The 13,536-nt window shown below is 43.2% G+C and overlaps 1 protein-coding gene across 1 annotated transcript in view; it reads left to right on the top strand.

Moving 5' to 3' along the window:
- The window catches only part of LOC124620166 (mucin-5AC-like), a 65,396-nt gene that overhangs the window by 26,739 nt on the left and 25,121 nt on the right, over nt 1–13,536 (top strand). Inside the window, exon 3 of the mRNA XM_047146835.1 lies at nt 4,124–4,378. Within this exon, the coding sequence (XP_047002791.1) occupies nt 4,124–4,378 (255 nt within the window). The remainder of the gene's footprint in view (nt 1–4,123; nt 4,379–13,536) is intronic.

Raw genomic sequence — 13,536 nt, 5'->3', positions numbered from 1 at the left:
ACACAATGTTCAAACAATCAATGCATATGGATCACCACAATCTGATATCGTAGCACACTCTGCTAGGCCATCCTAATAGTCCACTAATGTCCAGCCAAGGCTGGCAGGAGCAACGCTTATATTCACTTCTTGCAGGTGTCGCTCCTGCCATGGTGTAGTCCTACCTCTCGGCTTGTCGCTACCTCTCGGCTTGTCGCTACCTCTCGGCTTGTCGCTACCTCTTTTTTTTACCATGACCTTTCTGTGTTAAGTAAGTAATCCTTCAGTGTACAGAGTTAATAGCTTAGAAAAATAGGTAGTTGTAAGATGGTTACTTTTTTGTGAAATTGTCAACTAACTCATTTGGGTGAATGGTATGTAAATTTTCCTGATAAAGTAGTTGATCAGTTACACTACTCTGAAATTGCAGAATTAGCTTAGCATCAGCAGTGGCTGTTTCCACTTCACTTTGTGTTTGTTTCCTCTGTAGTACAGTGGAGGTTCCAAAGAATTGAAAACTTACAAGCTGGTTGCACGAGATAAGAATTCTTTTAAGAGGAGTTGGCCATCATAAAAACGTTGAGATCTTGACTGAGTCACAGCTTCAGGCAGTCCGACTAGCATTCCTGTATCCCAGCTCACTCTGCAGGCGGTATATGGGATGCCTTTTTCTTCTATTGGAAGAAACATCGAATTCTTCATAGATGCCTTTTAGCAAGATAAAAATCCCACACCAGATGTGACTTCTCAGAGGCCGTGTGAATTTTCGTTACATCATCTCAGAATAACATTCGGTTTGAACTTCCATAATCAAGCTTTCCGATTGGGCCATACTATTATTTTCTGGAGAGCCCGCACTTCTTCACTGTGTGTTAGTGCAGAGCGTTGGATAGCCTGTATTCAGAACTGTACCACAGAGTGGGAAAGGTTTTCCTGCATTTCTCCGCACCTCAGAGCGCTGTTTACTTCAACATAGCAAAAATCCCCAAGAGTAGGGGATTGTTTAATATCTTAACTCGTACTTCACTGGTTTTGGATCGTAAACTTAGCCACCATTGGCCATACAGTTTCTGCTCTGACAAAAAAAGCAGAGCTACATATGAGCGAGAAGGAATTGCCTTCGCTTTAGGCCTTCGCAGAATTTAGACAGAAGTGAGACTTCACTAGAGATGCCTGACGAGACGAGACGAGCCTTGATGCAACTAGGACGTCTGTACAAGAGACAGCTGAATCTGAAGCTCCAGCCGCTACTGCCACCGTCTGATTTATTCACGCGCTACCCGCTGGGTAAGACGAGTCTCCACTGCACGCACGGACGCCCTTTGGACGCGAAGTTAACTCGCTCCATTCAGGAGCCGAGTGTGCAGACTCAAAGGCATGCATCCAGCTTGTTACTCTCAATGCGCGTTGTGGCAGTCTTAGGGTATTCAATCGCACCTTTTAGTGTGCTTTCTAGATTTAACCAACAACTTAAGCAGTCGCTGACCATGTTCGCACATTACTACAGTAACACTGTTTCAGCCACCTCACCTACCTGTGCGAAGGTTACACTTCAGTCGTAATCCCTCGTGCGTTTGTGAATTATCACTCTCAATGTATCAGTGGGTAATTGTCATGTTTAAAGACAATAAATCTAATTGTTACCATGGTCATTTTTTTCAATATGTAATCAGAATATCCCTTCTCCCATTAAAACATCTATGAGAATGATGTGGTACCCACTTCTCCCATGCTCAGTTGAGCTACCCTTATTAACATTCATTAAATAATAAATATGCATTGCATGGTATTATCCTTGTTTTAAACTAATCTGGTTGATTTTTTTGGGGTTCTCCCTGACTCCGTTGGTCACTAAAGTATGGTCCTGCGCTTGATACGGGTATACAGCTTACCATAACCAACACCCTACATCGTGTTAATTGTCTTTCCAAATAAGTACGTTTTAGCAATCTCTTTAAGGGGGGACACAAATGAAATTAACTGAGAATGTCAATTTTCAATTAGAACTCATTGTCAGTGAGTTAACAAAGTTTCAATGATGAAATCGCATCCATTAATTTTGTGACGTGACCGTCCTGCTACGTCCACTTCTTGAAGCAGAAATACAATACTATTTTTGTGAACAAACATTCCATGGATTAGTTTCAAGTAAACTTGGACGGGATATATCTAGAAGGCTATGGTGCATACTCACTACTTTCATAGGTAATGCGTGACTGTTAGAAAATATACCAAACCAGCTGCTTTGTTTGGGAAGAAACAACTCTGTTTTGCATTTTACAACTGATGGAGATGTGCGCAAGTGTTCCATTCATTCATCATTCAATAGGGAAAGAGAGACACACTGCGTTTGCAGAATTTAGTTAATGCAAGACATCCCATTCATCATCTGTGCCACATTAACTGACGTAAATATCTACAGGCTCTGAGGGATGACAACCTCTACATTAACAAGGAGAGGCTTCCAAATTGTATCCTGGACATTGTCAAGCCCACTTAAAGGTTTCAGCCCGATGATCTTCTAAAGAAGTGCGTTATTGCAAAATGAGTCTCTAAATTTACTTACATGGAAACGATACCCTAAAACCATATTTTTCATCTGCTACAGTTACCAGAAATGCAACTTACGATGCTGTTGTATTTAATGCCTCTCTGCAGCTGAAAAGTCAGTTAAAGACCTGATAAAGGAAAGAAGGAAGAAAATAAGAAACCAGAAAAGAGGACCTGAGAGGATGAAACACCCTGAGTACAAATCTGGGGCGTTTTCAACAGGTGACATCAAAAAACTTTAGGGTGAACTTCAGAATTGAATTTCCTGAAAATTACGTTTTTTAATGATTATATATTTTTTATCAGTATCTGAAGGTCAGAAATACGAAGTTATTTCAATAAAGCCAATAAATACTGTCTCAAGAGTAAATTGAAACTTCTGAGTGTGAGCTGAGATGTGGTAAAATCCTTTGAATTTTGCATGGATTTTATGTTATGCTTACAGAATTACACTTTAAAAAATTACTAAAATTATCCTGTTGGACATATTAAAAGAACCTCATTACAGAAGCATACTATGTGCAAAGAGATTAAACAGAAAATTTTGTAGTAATCTCCTGAACAGTTCCTGAGAAAAAGGTACGTGCATTATTCTTTCGAAAACAAAGTTTTTAAAGTCCGTTCAAAAAAGTTAAATACGTATAATCCAAGTCGCTTATCAGCACATGTGTTAATTTCATCCAAAGCATGGTACAAAATTTCCTTTCTGTATCTTCAGAATTGTGGATTTGGTGCATCTTTTAAATAGTGTAGGTTTTTCATGAATATCCCCCCCCCCCCTTAATCTTCTTCGGCAGTTTAATGTATAATTTTATTTCTCGTTAGAAAGTGCTGTTTTGAATAAACTTAATTTGTCTAGATCTTGTTTCATGGTACAGTTTTCTTAAGTCGTCGATATTATAAGTTCATTGTGGTTCTCCACGGATTCGTCTCGCAGAGTATCGCTTGAAACCTGCGCCCTGAATTACTTGTTTCATGTTTTCCAATCTGTTTTCCCCTATAGTTTGCGCATTCTTCAGTTTTCTTTACTACCATTGAGTTCTTCCTCGATCTCTTACCATATTTTTTCTTGTTAGTCTTTTCCACATGGTCCTTTCTACGCCAATTTTGCTGGGAACCTTACTTCTTTCATTAGTAGTCCACGTAATTTCCAGCATCCTTCTATAGCACCATACGCCAAATGCTTCGATTACCTCCTTTTCTGGTTACAGTAATTATCAATGCTGTTTTCGATGTCCATATGCGATGAGTGAACGTACTTACATAGCGAAGCAAGATCAACAGTGTTTTGTCAGAGATTGACTATTGTTTTTAGTTATTCTCCTGGCATTTTTCTGTGTTTTGAAAATTCCTCATACTTACTGCATTTGTGTCTCAGAAAAGAATTTCACTGGTAAGAACAGAGTGTGTGTACACGAATGGTCTGTGTTAGTAGTCACAGCTTCAAGGCCATAACTTTGTTACGAATCGTTGGAGGATTTGAGTCTCTCGAAAACCTCGTTGATCATCTAAAACTTCTACTGGGGTAATGGTTAGATAGTCTCTCTGGGGAGCAGTATTTGGTGCCTGATGCACATTGCCGTCGTCGTTGCAGAGGGACCAGTTCGATGCGGCAACTCCCTGTAAGTCTCCTCGTCTGCAACGGAAGCAGAGCCCTGCGAAGAGTGACGACTCAGTAACAATAATATCGCCGCAATCGCAGAGGACCAAAAGCCAGGACCACCTGCTGGCTGCTTCACCGCCTTCGTCTGCAGACCAGCCTCGCTCATCTGTGGATTGGTCGCTGTCAACACAGGGCAGGGCGGGACAAGATCCAGGGCGCGCCTACCGCCTGCTATATCCACATCCAGTAAGTCCATTCACAATCATTTCCAAACGTTCGATCTCCACTGCAAATACTGAAGTTGATACGCAACAGTACTCAAGTTCTAGCTAATTTAAAGCGTTTACGTGGAACTAGTCCACGAGACACTGAAACGAAGGATATCTGACAGATGGACAAAATACTGAATTCTGTCTCCATAAATTGTTCCACTCTGATTTTCTGCTTCGTGGAAACTTAACTGAAACGCAGTCCAGCAAGAAAAGATTGCACCTGGTGGGATAGCTGTACAGTTCAATCTAGATTATGAGTAAAAAAGACTCGTTTCTTTATTAGTACCTGTTCATTGTAGGTCGCTGGTGCAATGAATGCAAGTTATTTAAATTGTACCATTCTAATTTTCTAGGAAGACGTTCAAACAGATGCACATAGCTGTAGGCGTGTATCGATGATGTCACTGTGTTGCGGAATTTTTCCACATGTTCATCGTAGGCAATTAAAGACGTTTTCCGAACCAAAAAGGAATTCAGAAGTGACTAATAGGGACTAGAGAGATCTCTTAGTGTTCCGTGTCTATTGGATAGGCATTAATAGACTTCCACCTTACCTGCATATTACCTTCAAGTTCTGGTTACTTGGATGTTACCTTGGGAACCGCAAGCAGCATGTTTAAAGAAAGTGCTAAAACATCTAACAAAGGGATGTCACTACGCCACAGTAGGCATTGAATAGAATGCTTCGATATAAGTTATCGATCCTAATGCCCATCTGAAGTCAGAGCTGAAGAACTTCACAGTGGTTATCATTGCGCTGTGTTTAACAAATTACTTCATGTAACAACAGCTAACGAATAATAAATAAATAAATAAATATATATATATATATATATATATATATATATATATATATATATATATATATATATATATACTGCTGGCCACCGTAAATGCAACACCCTGAAGGAAGCATCCGAATCAAGTGAAATTTACACCATGGGTTTGCAGCGATGAGATATGCAACTGATAAGAATTTCAGCGCAGACGCACATCACGCGCGCCTGTGGCGCCACCTCATAGCGCCATTTAAGGCTTGGCGATTTCGAGGAGTGTACGTTCGGCACGTGTGTTTACCTTGTGGTTGTTTCACAAGACGATCAGTTATGCCTCGTAGACGACAGCGAACATCGTTTGATCAAGTATCCGAGTTCGACAGAGGAAGTATAGTGGCTTACCGAGATTATGGATTACCATACAGAGAAATCGCTAGTCGTGTTGGACGAAACCAAACAACTGTAATGCGGATATGTGACCGTTGGATGCAGGAGGGTACGACGGACCGACGTGGTCGATCGCATTCACCTCGGTGCACCACTGCACGTGCTGATAGGCAAATTGTGCGCATGGCAGTGACGGATCGCTCAGTGACATCCCAAACTATATCACAGCACATTGCGTCTGTAACGCATCATCCAGTGTCTGCGCATACCATTCGACGCCGTTTACAGCAGAGTGGTCTGTCCGCAAGACGTCCATTGCTTCGTCTACCATTGACGCAGAACCACAGACGTCTCCGTCGCCAATGGTGTGATGACAGACGGATGTGGACGGCAGAATGGAATGACGTTGTCTTTACTGACGAGGCACGCTTCTGTCTACAGCACCACGATGGTCGGATTCGAGTGTGGAGACACCGTGGAGAGAGGATGCTGGACAGCTGCATTATGCAACGCCACACTGGTCTGGCACCGGGTATTATGGTATGGGGCGGTATTGGATATTACTCTCGCACGCCTCTAGTACTCATTGCCGGTACTTTAAATAGCCGGCGCTACATATCCGAGGTGCTGGAGCCAGTTGTCCTTCCTTACCTTCAGGGCTCGGCCACAGCCATATTTCAACAGGATAATGCGCGACCACACGTGGCACGCATTGTCCGAAGGTTCTTCGTCAATAACCAGATTGAATTGCTTTCCTGGCCGGCTCGCTCTCCGGATCTTTCGCCGATAGAAAACATGTGGTCCATGGTTGCTCAACGAGTGACTCAGATTACATCCCCAGCTGCCACACCAGATGATCTTTGGCAACGTGTGGAAGCTGCTTGGGCTGCTGTACCCCAGGAACACATCCAACGTCGCTTTGACTCAATGCCGAGACGTGTGGCAGCTGTGATCTCCAACAATGACGGCTACTCTGGCTGCTGATTCTGGCAGGAGCCACATGTCACAGACGTCTGTAAACGTAATCATTTGATACTTGGTCAACATGTTATCTACAAAATAAATTTTGTTGTGCTACCTCTTGTCTTTCTTGGTGTTGCATTTACGGTGGCCAGCAGTGTATATACACACACCCTCAGAATTGTCTGTCTCAAATTAGGGCCGAAGTTTGGTTCTAGCAAACTTATTTCGGGCGAAAAGGTCCACTGGTACTAATCTGCTTTTTAAATCGCCCTTGATGTGCCTCACCTATTTTGCATCTGTCATGCACATTTTTCATTCGAGAACTAGATTCTTGGTCTTCCATTACTTTCACCTCTTGGTTCTTCTGTGAAGTCTGTATTGCCCATCTGCCCATATAGCATTACCTGTTTTCCTGAGAACTTCAAATGTCTAGCACCATTTCACACTGTGTAACGCTTTTTCTCTCTCTACAATTCCTAACAACGTGTCTTGTTCATTCTTGTCTTATTTCCGCTATCAAAAGCAAAGTCAGAACCGTTTCCCAAAAGCTAAGCTGATAATAAGTACCCTGCAAATCCTAAATTATGTGAATGTACATAGATCTAAATAAGCTTCCAGTTATTGGACTGAGAGTTCGGGCGGGTATTCAGATTAGATTCAGCGTGTAAAAAGCCTGGTCGTCTGTAATGGAACTAATCAAGTGCAGTCATATGACTGCAATCCTTAGAGGTATAGTTACGGATACTTTGTGGACTGCACATTCCCCATATTTATAGATATCCAGGATGCTTCTGACACTTCTTCAAACAGCTTCTAATGAAACTGGGTGCGCATGGACTGTCTAAGTTGTGTGACTCGATTTCCTGTCAGGTCAGAGTCCAAAGTAACTGATAAAAACGCACAGACTGAAGCTGAAGTGTTACCTGAAGTATCTCACAAGAAAATGTTCCAGATCCTCTGTTCCTAATCTACAGGGTGATCATAACAAAACTATCAAACCGCTGTAGAAATAACACCACTGATCAAAGATGTCAAATTTCAACGGAATATTATAAGAGGAGGAAAACCTATGGCAGAAGAAAAATAGTTACAAAATGTAGCAACAGATGGCGCTGTAAGCATCATAATTTAATAGTGGTGGACTACAAATGACAAATGAATGCTACAACAATGCCTGAGGTGTACGTTTGACGTTAAACTGCACTACTCAGGGTGCATGGGTGTACAGGTGTGATACTGTTAGTTACGTAAGCCCATCCACCACGGCAAGGTCGTATCACATCAGATGGGAAAATTCGGTTTTTAACTGTCCTGAGGCCAAAAACCACATAGAAGGCATCGGATTATTAATTTCCGCGTGACTAGCGCAAAACGTGTACAATACGCTGTCCAGCGTTTTCTGCAACAAGTTGAAACCGAGACATAGCATGTTGCACAACTGATCCAAGTGTTTCCTGGGTTACGTTCAGAATGTGTTGTGCAATGCGTGCCTTCGAAGCAGCTACGTTTGCAATCTGAACACTGAACACAATATCTTTCAAATAGCCCCACAGCCAGAAGTCACACGGATCAAGATCAGGTGATCGGGGCGGCCAGGCTGTAGGGAAATGGCGGCTGATAATTCTAGCATTTCTGAAATGGGCTTCGGCAGCTGCTTAACTGGATTGGCAGTATCCAGAGGTGCGCCGTATTGCATAAAAATGATCCCATACACGCTGTTGGAGAGCTGGAATGACGTGGTTGCGCACAAGACTCATAGCGCGGTACAGCTGACACGACCGGAAGCATCTCTTCATGGAAAAAATATGGCCCCATGGTAAAGGATGCCGTAAACCCGCACCACGCAGTGATCTTTTCAGGATGAAGTGGTACTGGTTGATTTGCGTGACGCCAGCATTGGTGGCCGAGCGCTTCTAGGCGCTACAGTCTGGAGCCGCGCGACGGCTACGGTCGCAGGTTCGAATCCTGCCTCGGGCATGGATGTGTGTGATGTCCTTCGGTTAGTTAGGTTTAAGTAGTTCTAAGTACTAGGGGACTGGTGGCCTTAGAAGTGAAGTCCCATAGTGCTCAGAGCCATTTTAATTTGATCTGCGTGTCGATTTTCCATTGCCCATATTCGACAATTCTGTGTATTGATTATCTCTTGCTGGCAGGTCAGCAGGAAGCAACTCGTGAACATGGGTAATTTTGAATGGATAGCAAAAAGGATGTTCCGTAAGGTTTTACGCACTGTGCTCGGGATTATGTCCAATGTTCGGGCAATTCTCCGCGCACACCACGTTTGCACACCACCACTCGTCTCCTGCACTGCTGTGGCCACTGCTTCCACTGACATTGAATAAATTCGTTTCTCCCTCTACCAGGTCACACACCAAAAAAAGCTCGTCTTTTAAAATCATTTTCTCCAGACCCACGCCACTCATCGGGCCAATGCGTTTCTTCAAACCCTTCAGTATCCGGAACTTGTGCAGAGTGACCTATGCACAGTCACCATTCTTGTAATACAGCTTCACAAGCAGAGCGCGATCCTGCACTGAGACAGTCATGGCGAACGTCGCAGACGCGAATGGAGGAAAAGCAATGTACCTGGCGTGTTTACACCAACTTCAATGGGTCGTGCGCATGACAGGTTTCCATTTACATATTCTGACACATACAGTGCCATCTATTGATCCGTTTTCACACTATTTTTATCTTCTGCCCGAAGTTTCCCACCTTCTCCGGTAATACTCCGTTGCAATTTGACGTCATTCTGACCAGTGGTGTTATTTCTACAGCGTTTTGGAAGTTTAACTTCACTTATAATCACCCATATAAATGATTTAGGAGTCAGAGCAGCCATCTTTGTTTGTTTGCAGATGACGTAATTTACCATCTGTTAAAATCATCATGTCAAAACGAACTGAAAAATTACTTAAACAAGGTATCCGTAGAGTGGCAGTTGACAATCAACTACAGAAGGCGAGCTACACCACACGAGTGCTAAAAATTCGTTGAATTCTTGTTGTATAATAAAAATCAAAACTTTCAAGTCTGTCGATTCAATTCAATATCAACGGATTACATTAACAAATAACTTAAATTCAAATACATTAAATTCAAACAATCACACTCAAAATATAGTGGAGGCGGTGAACTGATGTCTTACTGGTAGAAGACTTGGATGTTCCAACGAATCTTCTAAAGAGACTTTCTGTGGTTAGTTGATCTATCCAGTCACCAGCTTTCTCCTCCGAATGCGAAAATATTTCGCTCACGTGCACCTTGTATCCGAACCGTTACAATTTTACGTAAAATTGGTGTTTTTATGTTGCATACTATCTTACCAAGTTTCTTACTTGTCAGTAGGAGACTGACACTTAGTGATCAGTAGGCCTTACTGTTTGTTGCAGGAGTTACGAGCATTTAAATGCGCGAAGTGCTGTCAAAACACTTACACTGATTTACGAAAGTTATTGTTCAGCGTAACCGGCCGATACATGAGAAATTTGATGCTGCACCTGTCCAGTACGCGCCCGTGGCTCGAAAACAGATCGCAACTTTTGCGTTCGCCAAAGTTTTCGGCGAACGTAACAGCCTTTAACACTGAATGTAGTGTTTGGATTGTGTTTACTTTGGGAAATAAGGATGTTATCAATGTTTTCGCTAAAGCAAACAGTGTTCGAAGGTAGTGATTAGTCACTGAACAATTGAGGCAATAGACTACTGGTTCCGAAGTAACCAGTAGATAAGGGTTCGATCGTATATTTCATCCACTACTGAAAAATACCGTGTAATACTACTTAGCTCCGGTATCGTTTTGATATCGTGATTACATTTGTCAGTTGAACATATTCTTGTTATAGGCACAGATGATGGTGAATAAACTTACTTAAAACTTCAGAAATAAAAGTGTATAGGTTCGTATGGTCGCAGAGCTCTGAAGGAGCTAATTTCATTTTGAGTAATTCTGAAATTTACTGTGAATTAAATAAGCATTCCTTTTAACTGTGATTCATATTTAACAATGCAAGATGAAAGGAAGCAATAATGATTTTAATGCCACTTTCAAGCAGCAATCTTAAAGACTTCTACGTAATTAATTCATTGAAAATTATTACTTGGATTGTGAACTTTCCTTCAGCAAAACTGACGTCAGTAAGTGGAAAACAGAGCGGCAAATGCAAAAGGCTTAATTTATAAAAAGTTTAAATGAAGATCACAGTTAATATCAAACCACTCTAATACCGCTTCGATGTACTGTTTGGCACCACAGTTTCACATTCACAGCCCTTCTTAACACTTCAAGAGCTCGCCACTGTCTGTCTTCCCGCTACTGCTGCGCACATCACAACACAGGACGCCAAGCCAACCGTTCAATCCAATAGCTTGATTTTCACTGCTCTACTTTTACTTCCAATAGACTGATCATTGTCACTTACCATAGAATAAATAAGATCCATCGTTTATCTGTTCAAAGTAATGTACTTACAAAAGTAAGTCATTTATAAATTACAAAGATGCCTCCATACCCATAAATAATAAATCATTTAGAGATTAATATATCTATAGTTACACAGCGACCAGAATCGAGTTAAGCCGTCACGGCGTACAGGTGGTAAACTGGCAGTTCATGCGATGGTGCTTTCCAGGGGTGACTAGGAAAACTTCACCGCAAGATAAAACACACTTTATTCATCTTGGACTACAATGGCGGCGAAGTGCTGTAACGTCCCTGGATTCGCCCTTTGCTGGTAGACGGTCCACCGGTGATGCCGATGACGTCGGAATGCCGCTGTGGTGGGATGGCCGCTCGACGTGAGTGCCCTGGTTTACTGACACTGCTTATCTCACTCAGTAGCGCGCGCTTGAGCTAACACTAAGCGTCCGCGAGTGAGCAGTTTCAGCGATGTGTACGTCTCCTGATTTCTCGTAGGCGCGCGCGGCTACTAGGTTAGGAGATCGCTCTGATGCGGAGGGCGCTGGCCGTGAACTGCTGTCCTCAAAGGCAGAATTTCGGTGCTGCTGTGGCACCTGATTTATCGCTCTCCATTGTATCGCGAAGTCCCCGGGACAGACATTGGTGCACAGTGGGAGTGTTTAAACTCAGAAGAGTGTTCCTGGAGTCACTCTGTTGTTGTTGTTGTTGTTGTTGTTGACTTGTGCGGTGTCGCATTGTCCTGCTGGAATTGCTAAAGTCCGCAGGAAGGTACAATGGACATGCATGGATGCAGGTGATGAGACAGAATGGTTATGTGCGTGTCACCTGTCAGTCGTATCTAGACGTATCAGGGGTCCCATAACACTCCAGCTGCACACGACCCACACCATTACGGAGCCTCCACCACCTTGAAATAAAAGATCTATGGATTCATGAGGTCGTCTCCATACCCGTACAGTCCATTCGTTCGACACAATTTGAAACGAGATTCGTTCGACCAGGCAACATGTTTCCGGTCATCAACAGTCCAATGTCTGTGTTGACGGGCCCAGGCGAGGCGCAAAGCTTTGTGTGGTGCAGTCATCAAGGGTATAAGAGTGGGCCTTCGCGTCCGAAAGCCCATATCGATGAGGTTTCGCTCAATGGTTCTCATGCTGACACTTGTTCATGGCTCAGCATTGAAATATGCAGCAATTTGCGGAAGGGTGGCACTTATGTCGTGTTGAACGACTCTCTTCAGTCGTTGGTCCCATTCTTGCATGATCTTATTCCGGCCTCAGCGATGATAGTTGATGTTCTCCACTCTTGGCAATTGCCATATTATACATTGCCTCTAGAGTATGAGTCACGTGGTAAGAATATCCCACCGTAGCAAGTAAATGTGATGAATAGCGAGAGCATCCGAGAAGTAGCAAAGATCTTTCACATAAACGAAACCTATGGAGAAAGGGGCATGAACTATGTTACAACAAAGCGAACAGTCAAAACTTCCAAGCCGGAACACAAGAGTCGTAACATGTTGTACTTGAGTAAAACGAATAGGAGGTAAGTAGGTTTAGATGACCCTTCCTAACATCTCGCTGTTGCGAACGGACGTTACACCACAACACAGACAAGAATCTGAATACAGCGAACAGACGCATCAATGACCGGACGGACAGGTCGTAATTTCGCGGAAAAATTGTGTGGGGGTACGAGGGAAATTTGAACGCGGATCTCCCACTTCGCAGTCAAACACAGTGACTATACAGTCACGAAACACTGGCTATTTAAAGTCGATCGATGTTGCACATCTTGAGCTTCAACCGTGATTATCGTCGCAAGATGGAAGTTGCGACTTCGAACGCAGAATGGTAGTTCGGGTTACAAGCATGGGACATAATACTTCGTAAATCAATAAGAATTTCAATGTTCAGAGGTCGACATTGTCGAGAGAGTACCGAGAATACAAAATTTCTTCACTTAACGGTCGAGAGCAGCGGCATTTTCGGAGAGTTGTTAGTGCTAACAGACAAGCAACCGTGCGTGAAATAACCGCAGCAATCAATGAGGGACGTACGACGATGGTATCCCTTTGGACAGCGCGGTGAAATACGGCGTTGGTGGGCTATGGAAGCAGACGACCGACTCGCGCCCCTTTGCTAACAGCACGACATCGCCTGCAACCCTCTGTTGAGCTCATGCCCGTGTTGGTTGGACACTAGACGTCTGGAAAATCGCGACCTGATCAGATGACACTTGATTTCAGTTGGTAAGAGCTGATGGCAGGGTTAGTGTGACGCAGACCCCACGAAGCCATGGAAACAAGTTGTCAGAAAGGCCCTGTGGACGCTGGTGGTGGCTCTTTGTGTGAGCTGTGTTCATATGGAATGGATTGGGTCCTCTGTTCCAAATGAACAGATCATTGATTGGAAATGATTATGTTCGGCTACTTGGAGACTGTTTGCAGCCATTCATGGACTTCATTTCTGTGGATGACAATGCGACATGTCACTGGGCAACAACTAATCGCGATTGGTTTGAAGAACATTATGAACAATTTGAGCGAATGATGTGGCCACCCATATATTCTGCAGCGGCACCACT

The sequence above is a fragment of the Schistocerca americana genome, chromosome 6 (genome assembly GCF_021461395.2).
Source record: "Schistocerca americana isolate TAMUIC-IGC-003095 chromosome 6, iqSchAmer2.1, whole genome shotgun sequence".
In the NCBI taxonomy this organism is placed as follows: domain Eukaryota; kingdom Metazoa; phylum Arthropoda; class Insecta; order Orthoptera; family Acrididae; genus Schistocerca; species Schistocerca americana.
This window is presented reverse-complemented; position numbering and strand designations above follow the sequence as displayed.